Source organism: Myotis lucifugus, unplaced genomic scaffold, assembly GCF_000147115.1.
Source record: "Myotis lucifugus unplaced genomic scaffold, Myoluc2.0 scaffold_145, whole genome shotgun sequence".
NCBI lineage: Eukaryota > Metazoa > Chordata > Mammalia > Chiroptera > Vespertilionidae > Myotis > Myotis lucifugus.
The window spans coordinates 1,358,839-1,375,417 of NW_005871193.1; the positions used below are offsets into that span (position 1 = coordinate 1,358,839).

General features: G+C 48.2%; 1 protein-coding gene across 1 annotated transcript; it reads right to left on the minus strand.

The window, feature by feature from the left end:
* Window positions 1–3,151: 3,151 nt before the first annotated feature.
* On the minus strand, window positions 3,152–16,161 carry CTSE (cathepsin E). The gene is made up of 9 exons (XM_006094845.3): window positions 16,094–16,161; window positions 15,333–15,489; window positions 14,770–14,887; window positions 13,312–13,430; window positions 8,656–8,855; window positions 7,279–7,401; window positions 5,849–5,990; window positions 5,659–5,757; window positions 3,152–3,316 (listed from the first exon to the last, which is right to left on the minus strand). Exons 1-9 carry the CDS (start codon window positions 16,159–16,161, stop codon window positions 3,152–3,154), a joined length of 1,191 nt encoding a protein of 396 aa, XP_006094907.1.
* Between the last annotated feature and the right edge of the window lie 418 nt (window positions 16,162–16,579).

Consider the following 16,579-nt stretch of genomic DNA (forward strand, 5'->3'; position numbering starts at 1 on the left):
CAAGATACTTGAAGGGGAAGGGCCGCTGACAGCATGAGCCACACTCCCACCAGGTGAAGCTCTGACCCTTCCCAGCAGTCCTGGGGGTGGATCTGACGGACATGAAGGAATTAGCCAACGCCACCAGTTTGGTGAGAGGTGGAGCCCAGATGTGATCTAGGTTATCTGTGAGCCTGGCGTGTTTTCCACGACCCCTACTGCCCAAAGGGACGGCCAGGGCTGGTTGTCTCCCGGGTCTTAGAGGGCCTCGCTTAGCACTGGGCACAAAATAAGTAATAAGTGTTGATTAGATTGGGTTGAATTAAACCCCAAATTAACTAATGTTCGTTAAGAGAGAATTTGACAAGTAATGGACACCGTACAGACGTGAGAAGGAATGAGTTGTCTGTCTGACACGGGTCTGCTGTTGAATGAAGAACAGTTTAGGGACGAGTATGGTGTCTTTTCCTGAAGAAAGGGCAAGGCTTTCTTACCAATACTCACCTTCATCTGTTTCTCTGGGCAAAAAAAAGTCTGTATTACACAAATTCAAATGATAATAATGCTTATCTCCAAGGGGGAGGAGCATGAAGGACTTTCACATATTTTATAATAAGAAAAAGCATGAAGATACTTCCATTTGGAAAAAAAAGTGAAAGGAAGGAAAAGAAAGACAAGTTGTTTCTGGTGGCAAGAGATCCCACTGGAGTGGGGGGTGCGCCTCAGACCTGGATTCTCCACGTCTGCTTCCTCGGGATGGACGGATGGACCGATGGACCGACCCTGGGCCCCACACGTGGGAAGGGTTCATTCAGAGCCTCTCACTGTATCCTGTAATATCTCTCTCTCCATCTCTCACCCCCCGTACTATGAAATATTTCCATTTACAACAAACATATAAACACACTTCACGGTACCAGGACTCTTTGGAAAATGGAACAAGTCTTTTTTTTTAAATTAAATCTTTATTGTTGAAAGTATTACATATGTCCCCCTTTCCCCCAATTGACCCCTTCTAGCCAGCCCCCACCCCACACCGCAGGCCTTCACCACCCTATTGTCTGTGTCCATGGGTTATGCATATATGCATACAAGCTCTTTAGTTGATCTCTTCCCACCCACCCACCCTCCCCCACCTTCCCTCTGAGATTCCACAGTCTGCTCTATGCTTCTATGGAACAACTCTTCGTATTGTGTGAAGTAAAAAGTTCAGGGCCCACTGGCTAAGTAAAGGTGGGGTGACTGAGCACTAAAAACTGCAGTAAGCTGAAGCACTCATTATTCTGAAACTGGTAAAGAAAGGGGGGAAAACAAGTAATTTTGCCTTTCCTGTATGAGCTGTACCTCATGGTGAGCAAACCGTTGATAAAAGAGGGGGTTTGGGGGCCTTATTTTATTTTATTATTTTTAAAATTTTAGTTTTCAGTTACAACTCATATTTAATATTATTTTCTATTATTTCAGTTGTATAGCATGTGGCTAGACCAGTGGTTGGCAAACTCATTAGTCAACAGAGCCAAATACCAACAGTACAATGATTGAAATTTCTTTTGAGAGCCAAATGTTTTAAACTTAAACTATATAGGTAGGTACATTATTAAGTTAATTAGGGTACTCCTAAGGCTTAGGAAGAGCCACACTCAAGGGGCCAAAGAGCCGCATGTGGCTCTCGAGCCGCAGTTTGCCGACCACTGGAGACAATTATATACTTTATAAAGCATTTCCCCCTATATTTTCAGTACTCACCTGGCACCATGCATAGTTATGACAACATTATTGAGTATATTCCCTAAGCCGTACTTGACATCCCTGTGACTGTTTTGTAACTATCAATTTGGACTTCACCTTTTTCGCCCAGTTCCCCAATTCCCCTCCCCTCTGGCAACCAGCAATCTATTCTCTGTGTCTACGAGTAAAAGAGTTATTTTTATTTTATTGTTTTAGTTATTTTTAGAAAAGAATCCCAGCTAACAAATACAGGAGGAAAAACAGAATTAGAAAAATCCCTGTTTTGTATCCCTTCCTAATGACACCGTGGAGAAGCACTGATCATCAATGGCTGCAAACACCTTGAGGTAAAATACCAAAAATAAAATAAAATAAAATAAAGGGAAAAATTCTCAAAAAATACCAAAGGGAAATTTGTCATAAATGGATGGATGAGGCTGAGAACTCTGGGACCCACTCACCATCCCTACCACTCCTACCAGACAGGCGCCAAGCATTACTGTCTCCTGATGGGTTACAGTGGGATGGGCCCAGCACCACCTATGAAGTATTCTTGCCACAAAATCAGGCCCCTAGATCCAACTATCATTTTATAGGGAAGATGAGTCCAGAGAACCACGTTACATGACACTCTGCAAAGTTCAGAATGTGGTAAACTCGACAGATGAAAAGAGACATAAGAGACATCTCAAGTAAGTGTAATTTGTGGACTTTCGAATCCTGATACACACAAGTCAACTGCAAATGTGACCAAACATTTATGAGACAATAGGAACCACTTGAACACTCACCGAACATTTAGGAAGTTACAAGGATTTATGGATAAATCCTTGATGTGGTGACTTATGATGTGATGCTAAGAATTTGTTTCAAAATAATCCAGGTATGTGGGGCTAGAGAGAGGAGTGGGCGGTGGTGCAGAAAAAAACAGTCCTGGCCATGTGCAGGTGGGGTGTGCATAGGGATTTCTTACGCTACTGGAGGCCCAAGTCCCTAGCAGCTGCTGGCTGCCTGCCGGGTACTCCCTCCCTTCCCCTGGCTGGCCCCGCCCCCCTTGTCAAACTCCCAGAGGAACAATTTGCATACTATGCTTTTATTATATAGGATAATCTCTGCGTCTATACATAATCCCCATAATTGGAGATTTCCATAATAAAATGTTAGCCGAAAGCAATAAAAAGTTTGGGCATACAACTTAATCCTATCATGATGGTGGTAGAGGTGGTGATATATGGAAATGTGTGAGCACGTGTGTGCGCGCGCGCGCGTGCGCGCGCGCGTGTGCAATCTCAGCTGTATTTATTTCTAATTGAAGTTGCCCCTCTGAACAAATGCAATCTATTGGAAAGGACTTTTTGACAGGTGTGAATAATGCCCCCACCTGACAGGCCCAGCTGGATTTCCAAGGGGCGTTAGGCAGCAGGCACTGACAGGAGGCCCCTCGTTAGGGGACGGCTGGGGCCAGCCCCACACGGTTATCACCTCGGTCAAAGACAGAGTAAAACTGTCTAATGAAGACGTCGCCCAGGATCCAGAGGGGCCCGGCTGGAGGCTGGATGTCAAGGCCTTGAAAGCCACTGGAGCAGAACTCCATTCCATCTACGAAGTCCTGGGGGTGGAAAGAAGAAGGTAAGTGACATACAGGGGAAGAAGGAAGGGGTGCTGCCTTCAGCGACACTATGTGGTGGTGGTGGCCGCACCGAATGGCCTTAGACAGCTGCTTCACAGTTTTGGTTGGCTGGTTCTTCCTCCTGCTTCATACACCTCTACCGATGGTGTATGAACCCTTTTCGGTCCAACGTCGAGGCTGACTCGACAGACCAGGTGCTAGTAGCAGGTCCAATGTCCAGTTGGTGATTGAGCTAATTGGCAATTTCCGCCAGGGAACTACTGCAACCAAGAGAGGAAGGACTTCCAATTCGGACCAGACTGTTTGAATTCCAAAAATAAAATTGGACCGCAAAGGGTTAAAGTGTTTGATAGATGTGGGTCTGGGCTTCTAAGTTCTACAATTTTGAGAATTGTTCATCTATTATACACTCCCACCCCCCCCCACACCATTTCACCATTGGGAAAACCAAAAGCTTGACTCACGGCTGGAAGAACAAAAGGTTTGGCATTAGAAGACCTTGACTTAAACTCTGGTTTCTTTAGTTTCTGGTGGAGCTCAAGTCAAATTCTTTAAGGGAGAGAAACCGCTTATAAATGGCTAGCCACTGCTATTTTCTTGTTCTGGGAAGAATCACTTGAGAGGCTCCTACTAGGTGTAAGGCAAGTAGGCATCCCTTACTCCATGAGAACCTCCCCCAATCTTATTTTTCAGTTTGGCAAACAGTTGGGATCTAACCGACAGGTGTGGTCTTTCCAACAACCACTGGAAGTTTGAGGTTGCTGATGAGGAAGTGGGGAGATTTGCGGAGGGCTAAAGAGCCTTCTTGAGAGGACGGGGATAAGAATGCAAAGGTATTACAGCGTCCGTGATGGGTTGAGGTGGCTATGATGGAAATGTGCTGGCAGAAAAGGACAGTGGCACCATATTGGGTACAGGAAAGGGCGTGGGGGTGAGCAGGGACTCACAGAGGGTGAAGGTGGGAGGGGATGCTGGAGTGGTGATGGGTGTGGATTTGGCAGTTGAAATGTCTAGCTTGTCCTCAGTGTGGTGGTCACAGTGGCAGCTGCAGAATTCCTTTATTGGAGGAGTTTAGGGGACTTGACATGAAGCTGTGTTTTAAAGTAAGACATTTGTTTTCCTGATCCAGAGACAGAGAAGCATCGATCAGATGCTCAAACCTCAGAGGGAAGGTAGGGGAGGGTGGGGGTAAGGGGGAGAGATCAACCGAAGGACTTGTATGCATGCATATAGGCCTAAGCAATGGACACAGACAACAGGGGGGTGGGGGCATGAGTGGGGGAGGCAATGGGGCCATAAGGACACATATGTAATACCTTAATCAATAAAGAAAAATTTTTTAAAAAGACATTTGTTTTCACTTTTACTGTAACTGTAATAGTAAAAGTGGCTTAGGGAAGGGGTTAATGGCAATCAAGGTGTGGGGGTAGGTAAATCCCTAAAGCCCTCAGTCTATCCCTTAGCACCTCGATTCTGGCGCAGTCACGCTGATGCTGTGGGTGATCTTGGGCAAGGTTAGTGCACTAAAGTGTGTCACCAAAGAAGTATGATACTGAAAATCTGAGCCCACTGTGTATGAGGTGGTCATGGATTTCTCAAACACCTGGAGGTCCCCTTTCTACCTCTCCCTTCACACTTACGCATCTACTGCACCAAGGCATTCTCTGGTTGGAGGAGCATGTTAACCTGTATATATATTAGAAGAGATATAACCTTATTCTGTACCTCCCAATCCAAGCATCTCACATCTAGAACCATTAACTCTCTGGGTCTCAATGTCCTGGTCTATAAAATGGGGTAATAGCATCCCCCAGTCTGACTTGGTGGTTGAGGTTAATGACAATGTCAGAGAACCTCATTGAATGGCCTGTTCCAGGTTTGCTGCTGCTTCATGGCCGAGCAGGAAGTTAGAGAACCAGCCCAGTGGTCTTTCCACCACACACGGGCAGCTGTGTCCTTCCCTGAGGAAGTGCCACTTCAGTGCAGGGTAAGATGGGGGGGGGGGGACTTGGGATAGATGTGGCCTGAGTGCAGGCAACTGTTTGAAAAGGGGAAGTGGCAGGTATCTGGGGAAGGCCCTGTGACTTGCAGAATGAGGAAACAGTCCTTTCATTCTTTTCTGCTATATTGTGAATATATGTGTGTGTGTGTGTATGTATGTGTGTGTGTGTGTATGTGGTGTGTGTGTGCTTTTTAAAAAAATTGTATTGGGGTGACACTGGTTAATACAATGATGCAGGTTTCAGGTGTACCATTCTATAACACATCATCTGTACATTGTATTGTGTGTTCACCACCCCAAGTGAGGAAACAGTTCTTACCAGCAGGGTGTAGGCAGTTGGTTGAAGAGTGTAGGGGACTCCATTGATGGTGAAGGTGACATCCGGCATGACATTGAGATTGTCACACTCCACGGCATACTAAAACACCCCACAGAGGATCAGTTTAGGATCTCCTGTCTCCCAAGAGAGGCCCTCTCCCCTCCCCCCTCCCACCCAGATAGGCACACACTTCTCCATCCACGGGCTCTGCCCCTATCGCCTTCTGCAGCTGCTTGATCTCAGCCGGGGGGCCTGTGATGAGCGAGGTCCCTGTGTCCACAATGGCCTGGCAGCCTTCTGAGCAGAACATCACGGCGCCCCCCACCTGGATTCTGAGGGCAAAGGAAGCGTGGTCAGTCCCTCACCTCTTCGCTTCTTGTCCCCTCTCTCCAGCCTCTAGCTCTCACTCCCTGCTGAGCTCTCTGATACCTGAAGCACATGCCTGGCACATGGCTGGCACCTTGCAGGAACTTATTCCTGGCTGAGTTGACACTTGAATTACGTTTTTTGAGTCCCTGAATTGTCTAATGTGGAGAGTGGCTACACTGTTTGGACAGGTTCAAGCCTCGAACTAATAAGAGGGCACAGTCCTCTCATGGCCATGTGCAAGTCCCAGCTTGGAGGGCAAAGCCCTCCCAGCACAATTATAGCCAACAGCTATAGTTGTAAGCTTGAACCTATGGTCCGAACACGTGGCCCCACATGCCTGAGTAATGTGGGCTTGATAGAGTTCAGGTGCATGTAATTGAGTAGATTCGAAACCCATGAGACTGTTGTAAACATCTTGACCACGCCCTTACTTTGCCTCTTGGAATCTGACTATAAAATAAAGACACGGCTTGTAGTCCGTGGTGTTGTCTCTCTCCATCAGAGAGGACAGCGTCCCACCCAGACCCAGCTTTCTTCTCTTGCCTGTCTTTTCTCAATCCTTCACCACCCCCTCTCAGGGTCACCGAACCTGGCTGAGCTGGCGCAGCACATAAGGCGCCCTGGGGCTGAGTATGCCATGGCCGTGCCAGCTCACCACAGTCTAATACAGTGCCAGGAAGGTGTCAGACATCCAATCCCACTTTCCCATTGCTCCATGCCCAGGTGCGTGTGTAGGGGACCGGGGGCGCTCAGTCAATGCTGCCACCTCCATGAAATCCAAGGATTTCTTCAGACAGAAGCTGCCTTGCCCTGTCTGCTGGGTCACCTTGGTGGCACATCTCATGGAGCACTGATCACTGTCCTCTTTACATGCAGTCGCTTGTATGTGCGTCTCACCTTCCGTGCATCCTTTATGCAGGCACAATCTGAATCCAATTCACTCTGCACCCATTTCAATCAGCCCTTGTCTGTGTGTTAATTTATGTTGGGTGAACAAGAAGCAGCTGGTGGAGTGTTTGTATTTACCATGGGTTGAGTTGAAGGCGCATCTCTCCCACAAGGAAGGAAGCTGGTCGTTGGTACCGCGTGCCTGTCACCCTGGTTACTGATGCTCCTTCCTGCACCTCTGCTCGGCACCTCCACGCCTCTAGCCTCACGCAGGCTCCTGGCATCCTCTCCCAGTGACCAGCACTTCCATTCAGGTCAATGTGAGTTCTTCCCTCAACACCAAACTCTGTGGAGGATACTCACGTGTCCAGTGCTATCTGCCAGTAGCCTTGCTTGGTGACCGGGACCCAGTTCAGACTCCCAGAGAAATGGGAGTGGTCATAGCCTCCGAAAATCAGCTCGCTCCCTGCACCGCCTTCTGGGTCACTGCAGGGAGAGAAAGAGAGGCTGCCAAGGAAGGGCCACGGGAAAACCCTGGGAATGCGCTCCCGCCTCATGGTCTGATCACTCCCACCAAGTACCTAGTCCTAGACAGGCAGAAACACAAGCTCGGGCTTTGAGACCAGGCTTCCAATGACTGTGCGTCGGTTAGTCTGGACTTTGTGGGCAAAAGAAGAGAGACAGCTCTGCCCAATGATTTGTGAATGAACCACAAGCCTGGTTATGCGCCCTGACCAGGAATCAAACCCATAACCCTTCCGTGCATGGGACGGCACTCCAAACAACTGAGCCCCCCAGCCCGGGCCCATCGTAACCATTATAAGTGTACAGCTTAGTCGTGTTAAGTATATGCACACCGTTGTGCAGCCAGTCTCTAGAGCCTTTCATCCTACAAAACCAACATTTTACAGCCATTCAATAACTTCCCATTTCCCCTTCCTCAGTCTCTGGCAACCACCATTCTACTATCGGTTTCTATGAATTTGACCACTCTAGGTGCTTCCTATAAGTGAAATCATACGACAGACTTAGTGACAGACTTAGTTCACTTAGCATAACGTCCTCCAGATGTATCCCTGTGGTGGCATGTGCTGAATGTATTCTATTGTATGTATATATCACATTTGCTTATCCACCCATGAACATGTGATTATTTTACTATCAGCTTATTGTAAATTTTTTCCTGCCTCCCCCACTGGGATTAAGCTTCTTGAGGTCGGGGACGGTCTTTCTAGCTTCACTGTATTCCCAGTGCCCAGCATTGTGCTCAGCACATAAGAGGGGCTTGAGAAGTAGTTATTCACTGCATAAATGAATACAGTGGGGCCTTGACTTACGAGTGTCCCGACTAACGAGTTTTTTGAGATACCAGCTGTCTTTCGGCCAATTTTTTGCATTGAGTTGATAGAGTAATTTGAGTTAACGAGCTCCTTAACGAGCTCGGTCTCGGAACGAATTAAACTCGTAAGTCAAGGCCCCACTGTATCTAATTCCAGGTATTCCTTAAATGAGTCCAGCGTGCTACAGTTTACAAAGTGCTCTTCACAACGACTTTCTGAGGCAAATCCCATTTTCTCGATAGTCAGAGAGGTTCAGTGTTTTGCCCCAAATCACACAGCTGGACTAACAAGAGATCCAGCCCCGGTGTGTGACTGCTACGTCCAGTGCTCGTTCAGCGGCCCCGTGCTGTCCCCCTGGAGGTATAACTGACCTCAGCCTGGCAGGCTTGACGGGCCTTACCTGCTCATGTAGACAGAAAACATGGGTACGTCCACCAGGTTCTGGGCCATCATGTTGTCGAACACTGGAGTCACCCCTCCAACAGCCAAGGAGGGGTATCCCAGGCCCAGGATGCCATCGAACTCTGCGTCCACAAAGGTCTGGCCAGGCTCTGTGACACTCTCTCCAAACTGCTGGCCGACCACAGTCAGCCCCTCCACCTGACGGGAGAAAGCCCAGAGGGAATTTGCCCAGGAGCTCTTTGGCAAAGGGCCTCCGATCCCCAGCTTCTCCTCTCTCCTGAAGCTAATTCTTCTCCGACTCAACCTTTCTTGATTAAATGGGCACGACGATTTTCGCCATAGTCCCACTCAATGTTTAAATGGAAACCCTTTTTGCCGAAGTATAATACAGAAGTCGTAGGTGTGCCGTTCAGTGAGTGTTCACAAACTGTACTCACCCATGTGAGCAAGCTCCCAAACTGAGCAGCAGGGCATGGCAACCCCCAGAGCCCCCCAGCACCCTGCCAATTATCACACCTTTCCTCACAAGTGACCCGTCTCCTGGTTTCTAACAGCCTGTATTGGCTTTACTTATTTTTTAATTTTATATAAATGGAATCATACAGTATGAATTCTTTGGTAGCTGGCTTCTGTCACCCAACATTACGCTTGTTGCACGCTGTTTTAATTTGTTCATTGTCTTTGTATTACACAGTCTGAATATGCCATCAGCATGTATGCATTCTACCATGAGGCATATTTGGGTTGCTTCCTGTACTTGACTATTGCTAATAATGCAGCTTGTACTTGTCTTTGGGTGAACACGTGTACATATTTCTGTTGGATATATGTTTGGGAGTAAAATTGTTAGGTCATAGAGTATGCGTAAATACTGACAGAACTGAATAAATATTGACAGAATTTTCCAAAGTGATTTGTACCAATCGATGTTTTCAGTACCAATATTTTAAGAGTTCCGTTGCCAGTAGCTTCATATCTTCACCAACACTGGACGTTGCCTTCTTTTCCTTCTCAGTCTTCTGGTGGATATGCTGCGGGTACATTTGGTTTTCATTTGTATTTCCTGGTGACTAATGACATTGGACGTTGCATAGCTCCTTTTGTGAAGTAGGTTGTCTGCATTTTTCTTATTGATTGGAATCAAGTCCTTTGTTGGATGTATATATTAGAAACATCTCCGGACTGTGGCTGGCGTTTTTACTCTCTAATGGTGTTTTTTGATGAACAGAAGATATGTATTTCAATATAGTCAAATTTATCAATCTTTTTATTTGTAATTAGTGGGTTTTGTAACTTCAGAAAATTTTGCCTACCTTAAGGTCATAAAGATATTTTTCTATGTTTTCTTTTAAAAGCTTTATTGTTTCACTTTTCCCATTTATATCTATAGTCTATGAGAAGTTCTATGATGTGTGAGGTAGGAGTCATTATAGATTCTTTTCCTTTTTTTTTCTATATGGATATCCAGATGACCTAGTACCATTTAATAACTACGCCATCATTTCCTCCACTGCAGTATCATGCTCAGTGTAGGTCAGGTGACTGTGTGACTAGTTTCTCTATTTTGTTCTGTTTTTCTATTTGCCCATCCTGTGTCAATATTACATATCTAAATTATTATATATTCATAATGTCTTATACTTGGTAGTATTTTTATTCATCTAGATTGTATTACATATTCATATAAATTTTAGAATTGGCTTGTCAATTTCTAATAAAAATTGCTCTTGTTTTGATTGATGAAAAATTGACTTATTTATAATACTGAATCATAAGCATGGTTTATCTTCAATTTATATAGATCTTTCTTAATTTCACTCAGTAATATTTTGCAGTTTTTAGAGTAGAGATCTTGCACATTATTTTGTTACTTGTAGGTATTCAATACTTGTAGGTATTCGATGTTTTTGATGTTATTATAAAACATCATGATATTATGAAGTGTTCCATATATATATATATATATTATTGATTTCAGAGAGGAAGGGAGAGAAATAGAAACATCAATGATGACAGAGAATCATTGGTCAGCTGCTTCCTGCATACTCCACACTGGGGATCGAACCTACAACCCAGGCATGTGCCCTTGGCCGGAATCCAACCCGGGACCCTTCAGTCTGTAGGCTGATGCTCTATCCACTGAGCCAAACCAGCTAGGACAAGTGTTCTTTCTTTATCAGTTATCTGGGAGAATTTGTGTAAGGTTGATGCTATTTATTTGGAAGAATTTACCACTGAGGTTACCTGGCCCTGGAGTTTTCTTGTGAAGAGGTTTTTAATAACAGTCAATATTTAAATAGACATTGGAGTATCATATTTTCTATGTTTTTCTTGTGTCAGTTTTAGCATGCTGTATTTCTCAAGGCATTTACCATTTTTTAAAAAAAATTGTCAAATTTATCAATATAAAATTATTCTTGATATCCTATTATCATTTTAATGTTTCAGGGTCTTTATTAATGCATTATTTTTCATTTCTAATATTAAGTTGTATTTTATTTCAGTTTTTTATTAATTTTGCTAGAGGCTTATGAATTTTATTAATCTTTGTAAAGAGTTAATTCTTGGTTTTGTTGATTTTCTTTATTGTATGACTTTTCTGTTTAATTGACATCCATCCCATTCTTCTATTTATTTCCATCCTTCTTTCTTTGGGTTTGATTTGTTGTTGCTTGTGGTTTGCTTGTTTTCTTATTTTTTATTGCTTAAATGGTTGGTTTTCAGCTTTTCTAGTATATACATTTCAGGCTATAATTGTCTCGTAAGGGTTGCATTAACTGCATCCACAATTTTTGGCACGTCCTTGCTTATCTGTATCAGAGAAGCAGAGCCATTAGGAGCTGCATACACAAAGGATTGTATTCTGGACAGTTGACTGTATGCCATGGCGGGTGCTGGTTACATGGTGTACAGTGGGAATTCGCTTTGTCCTGGTGCTGCAGACTGAAGTCTACAGTTTGGCAGTCAGTCAGGGAAGACAGGTGTCAGGTGGGAGAAGGGTGAATTGGAACTTCGAGGTTGAGGGTGGACTAGAACCCACATTGTTCTCTCACTGCCTCTAAGCCTCAATGCTGGGCGTGTCCTGTAGCCCTTGCCGCCACTGTCCGTTACGGAGTTAAACGTGCAGCTGGGCTGGGAGCCAGGAAACTTGAAGGAGGAACCAAGGGAAGCTGGAGTGGCCGTGGGCTTGGCTGTTGCCCCACACCACCCAGCGAGCCAGCAGATAAGCAGCAGTAAAGGACACAATTCCCCTTCCATGCCCGCCTCTGCTTCCCAGGGGTAACTATGATGATCAGTTAGGAATGTGACGTAGCCTTCTAAGCAGTCATTTGCGCCTTTACATATGTTCTAATAGAAAGTACAGTGTGTTGTTTTATCTGTATGTGGTATTTTTTTACATAGACGCTGTGTTTCTTGCTCTTGTTTCACTTCATGTGTTCTACTCCCACCCACTTTAAAGGGATGTTGATGGAGTCTGAGCCCTGTGGCAGGACCCCCCAGAACTGTAACAGTGCTCATCAGGAGTGGGTCAGCCTCTATTTCCCCAAAGGCCTGGGCATAAACAATGGTCCCCCCTTATCCACAGGGTGGACATTCCAAAACCTCCAGTGGAAGCCTGAAAATAAGGATAATACTGAACCCTACATATGCTGTTTTTTTTCCTATATGTACCTATAATAAAGTTTAATTTATAAGTTAGGCACTGTAAGAGATTAACAATAGCTAATAATAAAATAGAACAAAACAATACACTAATAAAAGTTACTTAAAGTGATCTCTTTTTCTCCCTTTGATAACTGATCTGATAACGGAGTTGTCTACTAAGTGATTAATGGGCAGAGAGCGCATACAGTGTGGATACGCTGGATGAAGGAACAATCCACATCCCAGGTGGGACAGAGTGAAGTAGCACAAGACTTCATCCTGCTCCTCAGATCAGCGTGCAATTTGGAACTTAGGAATTGTTTATTTCTGGAATTTTTTATTTCATACTTTCAGGCTGTGGTTGGCTGAGGATAACTACAACCACAGAAAGGGAAACCGTGGGAAAGCGGGGACTACTGCTCCTGTGCCCATAAACCTGGGTAGGGCAGGACCGGGGCTCCCCTGGCTCTCTGTCCCCACCTTGGTCAGGTTCCCACAGTTCTGGGACCCATGGGACCTTTGGTCAAAGGGAGTTTAAGGAGCAGCTCACGAGCTCAGCATCGAGTTCAGGGCTGACCTGGGACTTGGATTCTGCCTTGTCTCTATGATTGGACTCCCAGCCCCTACCTTGTTGCCTTATTTCAGTAACTGAGTTCCCACCGTCTGCCCCGGCTTGGACATCTTCTTCCTTCAAGATGGAGGCCTGGTCTTGTCTCCTTGGTGCCCTGGAGCCGTTGGTCCAGTTGTGAACCCTGCCACCAGGTGCCCTGTGTCCTGCAGGAATCCCCCCTCCCTCACCGCCTCTCTAGGACCCAGCACATGGCACAGACTGGCCCACGGCCGCATCTCAGGCCAGGCCAGGCCTCCCCCTTCCCTGGAAGCCAGCTCCAGCTCCTTGCTTCCACCTCTTCCTGCGGCAGATCTGAAACTGCTCCCCTAAGAGCTCTGAACGGTGTTCTGTCTCCCAAGTTCCTGACCTAGAGAGGGAACATGAAGGAATTATACTCACGGAGACCTGGTCGGCTCCGATGACTCCGGACAAGCTCCCCGTCCCGTACTGAATGAAGAAGTGGCTCCCTGCGGCACTGTACGTGCTGGACCGGGAAGGGCTGAACCTGGGGTGTGTCTCTGGAAAGCAAGGATGCCGCTCTTGCCTGGGCCACCAGCTCGCTGCCACCATCCCCGCCCCGACACCCCAGCGTGCAGAGCTGCTTCCCTAACTTCCGCTGTTGGCCCAACCAGCAGCTCCTCTCTCGCTCTGCCTCAGCCCTCCTTGCCACTGCTCCTTTCTTTCCCACGGGGCAGTGGGAACCAAATCTCCCTAACTGACCGGTCTGAGGACACAGTGATGAGCAGGTGCATCTGGAAAGGTTGGCCATGGCCCTCCCTAGTGACCCTTACATCCCCCTCTAGACATATGTGGTGGGCTGACAGAAGCCAAATAGTTGTCCCTGGGCGAACGTAATTGCCTGTGAGCTCCTGGGGCACACAGAATAAACGCCAGGCATCAGCCTCTGCCGACCACTGTGCGTCAGAGACTGGCATTCAAAAGAAACTCAGGATAAACACTTGCCATCCCAGGAAATCACTCCCAACATCTTGCACAACCCATGGACACCTTTCTATTTTTTAATCTATATCTATATCTATATCTATATCTATATCTCTATCTCTATCTCTATATCTATCTATCTATCTATCTATCTATCTATCTATCTATTATTGATTTCAGAGAGGAAGGGAAAGAGAAAGAGAGAGCTAGAAACATCAATGATGAGAGAGAATCACTGATTGGTTGCCTCCTGCACACCCCACACTGGGAATCAAGCCCCTGACCGGAATCGAACTCAGAACCCTTTAGTCCACAGGCTGACGCTCTCTCCACTGAGCCAAACAGGCCAGGGCCCCATGGACACCTTGAGTGTTGCCACGTTGTCCTACATGGACTGAGACACCTTTCCTTAGCTCTTCCTTTTCCAGTTTTCACAAAGACCTCTGAGTGACCTCTGGCCAAATGGGTCCACCACCCATTTTCCCACCAGCCCCCACTCTGGTATGTGGGAGCAAGGTCACCAGGCCTCCTGGATGCAGCTGAACAGTCCACACTGGAACCTGACCCACCTACCTGCCCAGAAAGAGCCACTGCAATGGAACTGTCCCCCGCATTCCTTGAGGTGCTCCGAGGGGAGTATTCAAAAATGTGTAATTTTTTGGTGGTGGTTTCCCCCTGCTGATTCTGGTCAGTATGGAAGTTGCTAGCTTGGATAGCAATCAATTTTAACTTTCTTCCTGACCCAGCCCTGTTTCTGCCGAAGGCAGTCCCAGGGTAGACGCAGAGGAGGAGAGGGGAGGCTGGTGTGCAGGGATGGCCAGTTACTGGAGCCCAACCCCTCCCCGCAGGGTGCCAGGCTCCAGATCCCAGGCCTGGCCTTCAGCCATTCCCTGTGGGGGCTCCTGGACCACTTACTGCAGGCCGGGCTGGTGCAGTACACGGAGGGGACCCAGAGGTTGGAGGAGCCGGTATCAAAGATGACGGTGAAGTTCTGCGGTGGGGAGCCAATGGAGATGGTGCCAAAGTATTCCATCTGCAGACAAGGGAGGGAAGGGCGCAGGGTGTGGGTGCTGGGGAGGGGGAGGGACCTAGGGAGAGCTCCGTGGGCAGGGCCTGGGCCAGCACAGACTGGGGCTCAGAGACCTGGGAAGTGGCCATCACAGGTAGAAGGAGCAGAGGAAGGGCTGAGAGGGAGGAAATCTAATCACTATCCTGATTCTCATTATTATGAGAGTCATTGGGAGCAAGGCAGGGAGGCTGGCCCTGCTCCTCCCTTCCCTCCCACAGAGGTGCACACATTCAGGTGCCCTGGGGCTTATTCGGCCAAGTCCGTGGGGACCCGGGCATCAGTCCATATGGGTCATCCCAGAGGAGAAATCCACACTGCCTCAGTGCTGCTGCCCCCTCGCCATGCCAGGCTGTGTCCCCCCTCCCCCCTCCCCCCTCTCCCCTCCCAGCCTTTGCCCAGGAGGCCTCACATCCAAGTAGTTGACGAGGGGCTCGTTGACACTCTGGTCCATCGTGCAGGACTCGGTGAACTGGATCATGTCCAGATGCTGGGATTTCCAGAACTCGGAGAGCTGGCCCCGGGCTCGCAGCTTCTTTCGGAGGGACTGACCCCTCCTGAGGGGCACCCTGAGGACAAAGCCCCCTGTGAGGAAGAGAGGCATTCCTGCCTCTCTCTGACTCCCCTCCCCCGCCCCATTTCCCGGAGGTTAATTGGGAAGTTACTCAGGAGGGGTCTGCAAGGTAGTGTGCCAGGATCAGGGCCCCTCTGCCCCAGCCTCCTGGAGACCCTCAGACCCTTAGACTTGAGATGCCCCTCCCCACCTCTCAGAGACGGGCTCTTGGAGATCAGGGGCGATGGGGCTGTGGGATGGTCTGAACTTCTACATGAACACCATGAGGGCTGCCTCAAAGGGACAGCACACCTCTCGGGCAGTGGTCAGCCCCTTGGGGAGCACTCAGGTCCTCTGAGCTGCACAGTCCTGCTGTTTCCAACGTGAGAAGGCCCCTGGGGCTCAGGCAGGCAGCTCCGTCAGAGGTGGAGGCCCAGGAGTGGCTGGTGCTGGGCTGGAGACTCAGGCTAACTCCCACAAGGTGGCCGCTTGGTCAACCTTTTCCAGGCCCTGTTTCTTCTCCTCCCTATTTCCCCATTGGCTCTCCTCTCCCAGGGGAGCCCTGAGCGTGAGAGCAGGGCCCCGCCCCGGCCGGACACAGTGCGGGGACGTGGCCTCACCTGTGCAGGGAGCCTGAGGCCCACACCAGGTCCGGGAGCACCAGCAGCAAAAGCAGAAGCGTTTTCATGGTACAGCCAGCAGCTTCGTTCTCGCTGGCTCTGCCGCCGCCTTCCCTCCACTTCTCCTTCCTTCTGTGCCCGGGGCAGTGGGACCACATCTCCCTCACGCAGCCCCGCCCAGCCCCGTCTGCGGACCCAGCGATAAGGCCCCTGGAGTCGATAGCCAGGCCCAGAGCAAACACAGCCGGTGTCACGGGCGGGCGGGCGTTCCCCTCCACTCCTGGGGGTGGGAGGAATCCGGGTGGGACTTGGGAATCTGTGCGCCCAGATCCTAAGGCGAAGGGGATTGTCCAGGGCTCAGCATCTCCTAGAGTCAGGCACCCACCCTGGCCCAGGAAGCCCCGTATTAATTAATTGAGGGAGCGCCTCCCACCCCCCACCCCGGACACGTGGGAACCACCTACTGACTGTTAGTTACCATGCGTC

Coding starts and splice junctions, on each gene's coding strand:
- CTSE (XM_006094845.3), bottom strand. CDS start 16,161: ATGAAAACGCTTCTGCTTTTGCTGCTGGTGCTCCCGGACCTGGTGTGG. Junction 13,431..14,769: donor CTGCACCAGCCCGGCCTGCA/GTAAGTGGTCCA, acceptor CTTGCTTTCCAG/AGACACACCCCAGGTTCAGC. Junction 5,991..7,278: donor TGGCAGATAGCACTGGACAC/GTGAGTATCCTC, acceptor CTTTGCCCTCAG/AATCCAGGTGGGGGGCGCCG.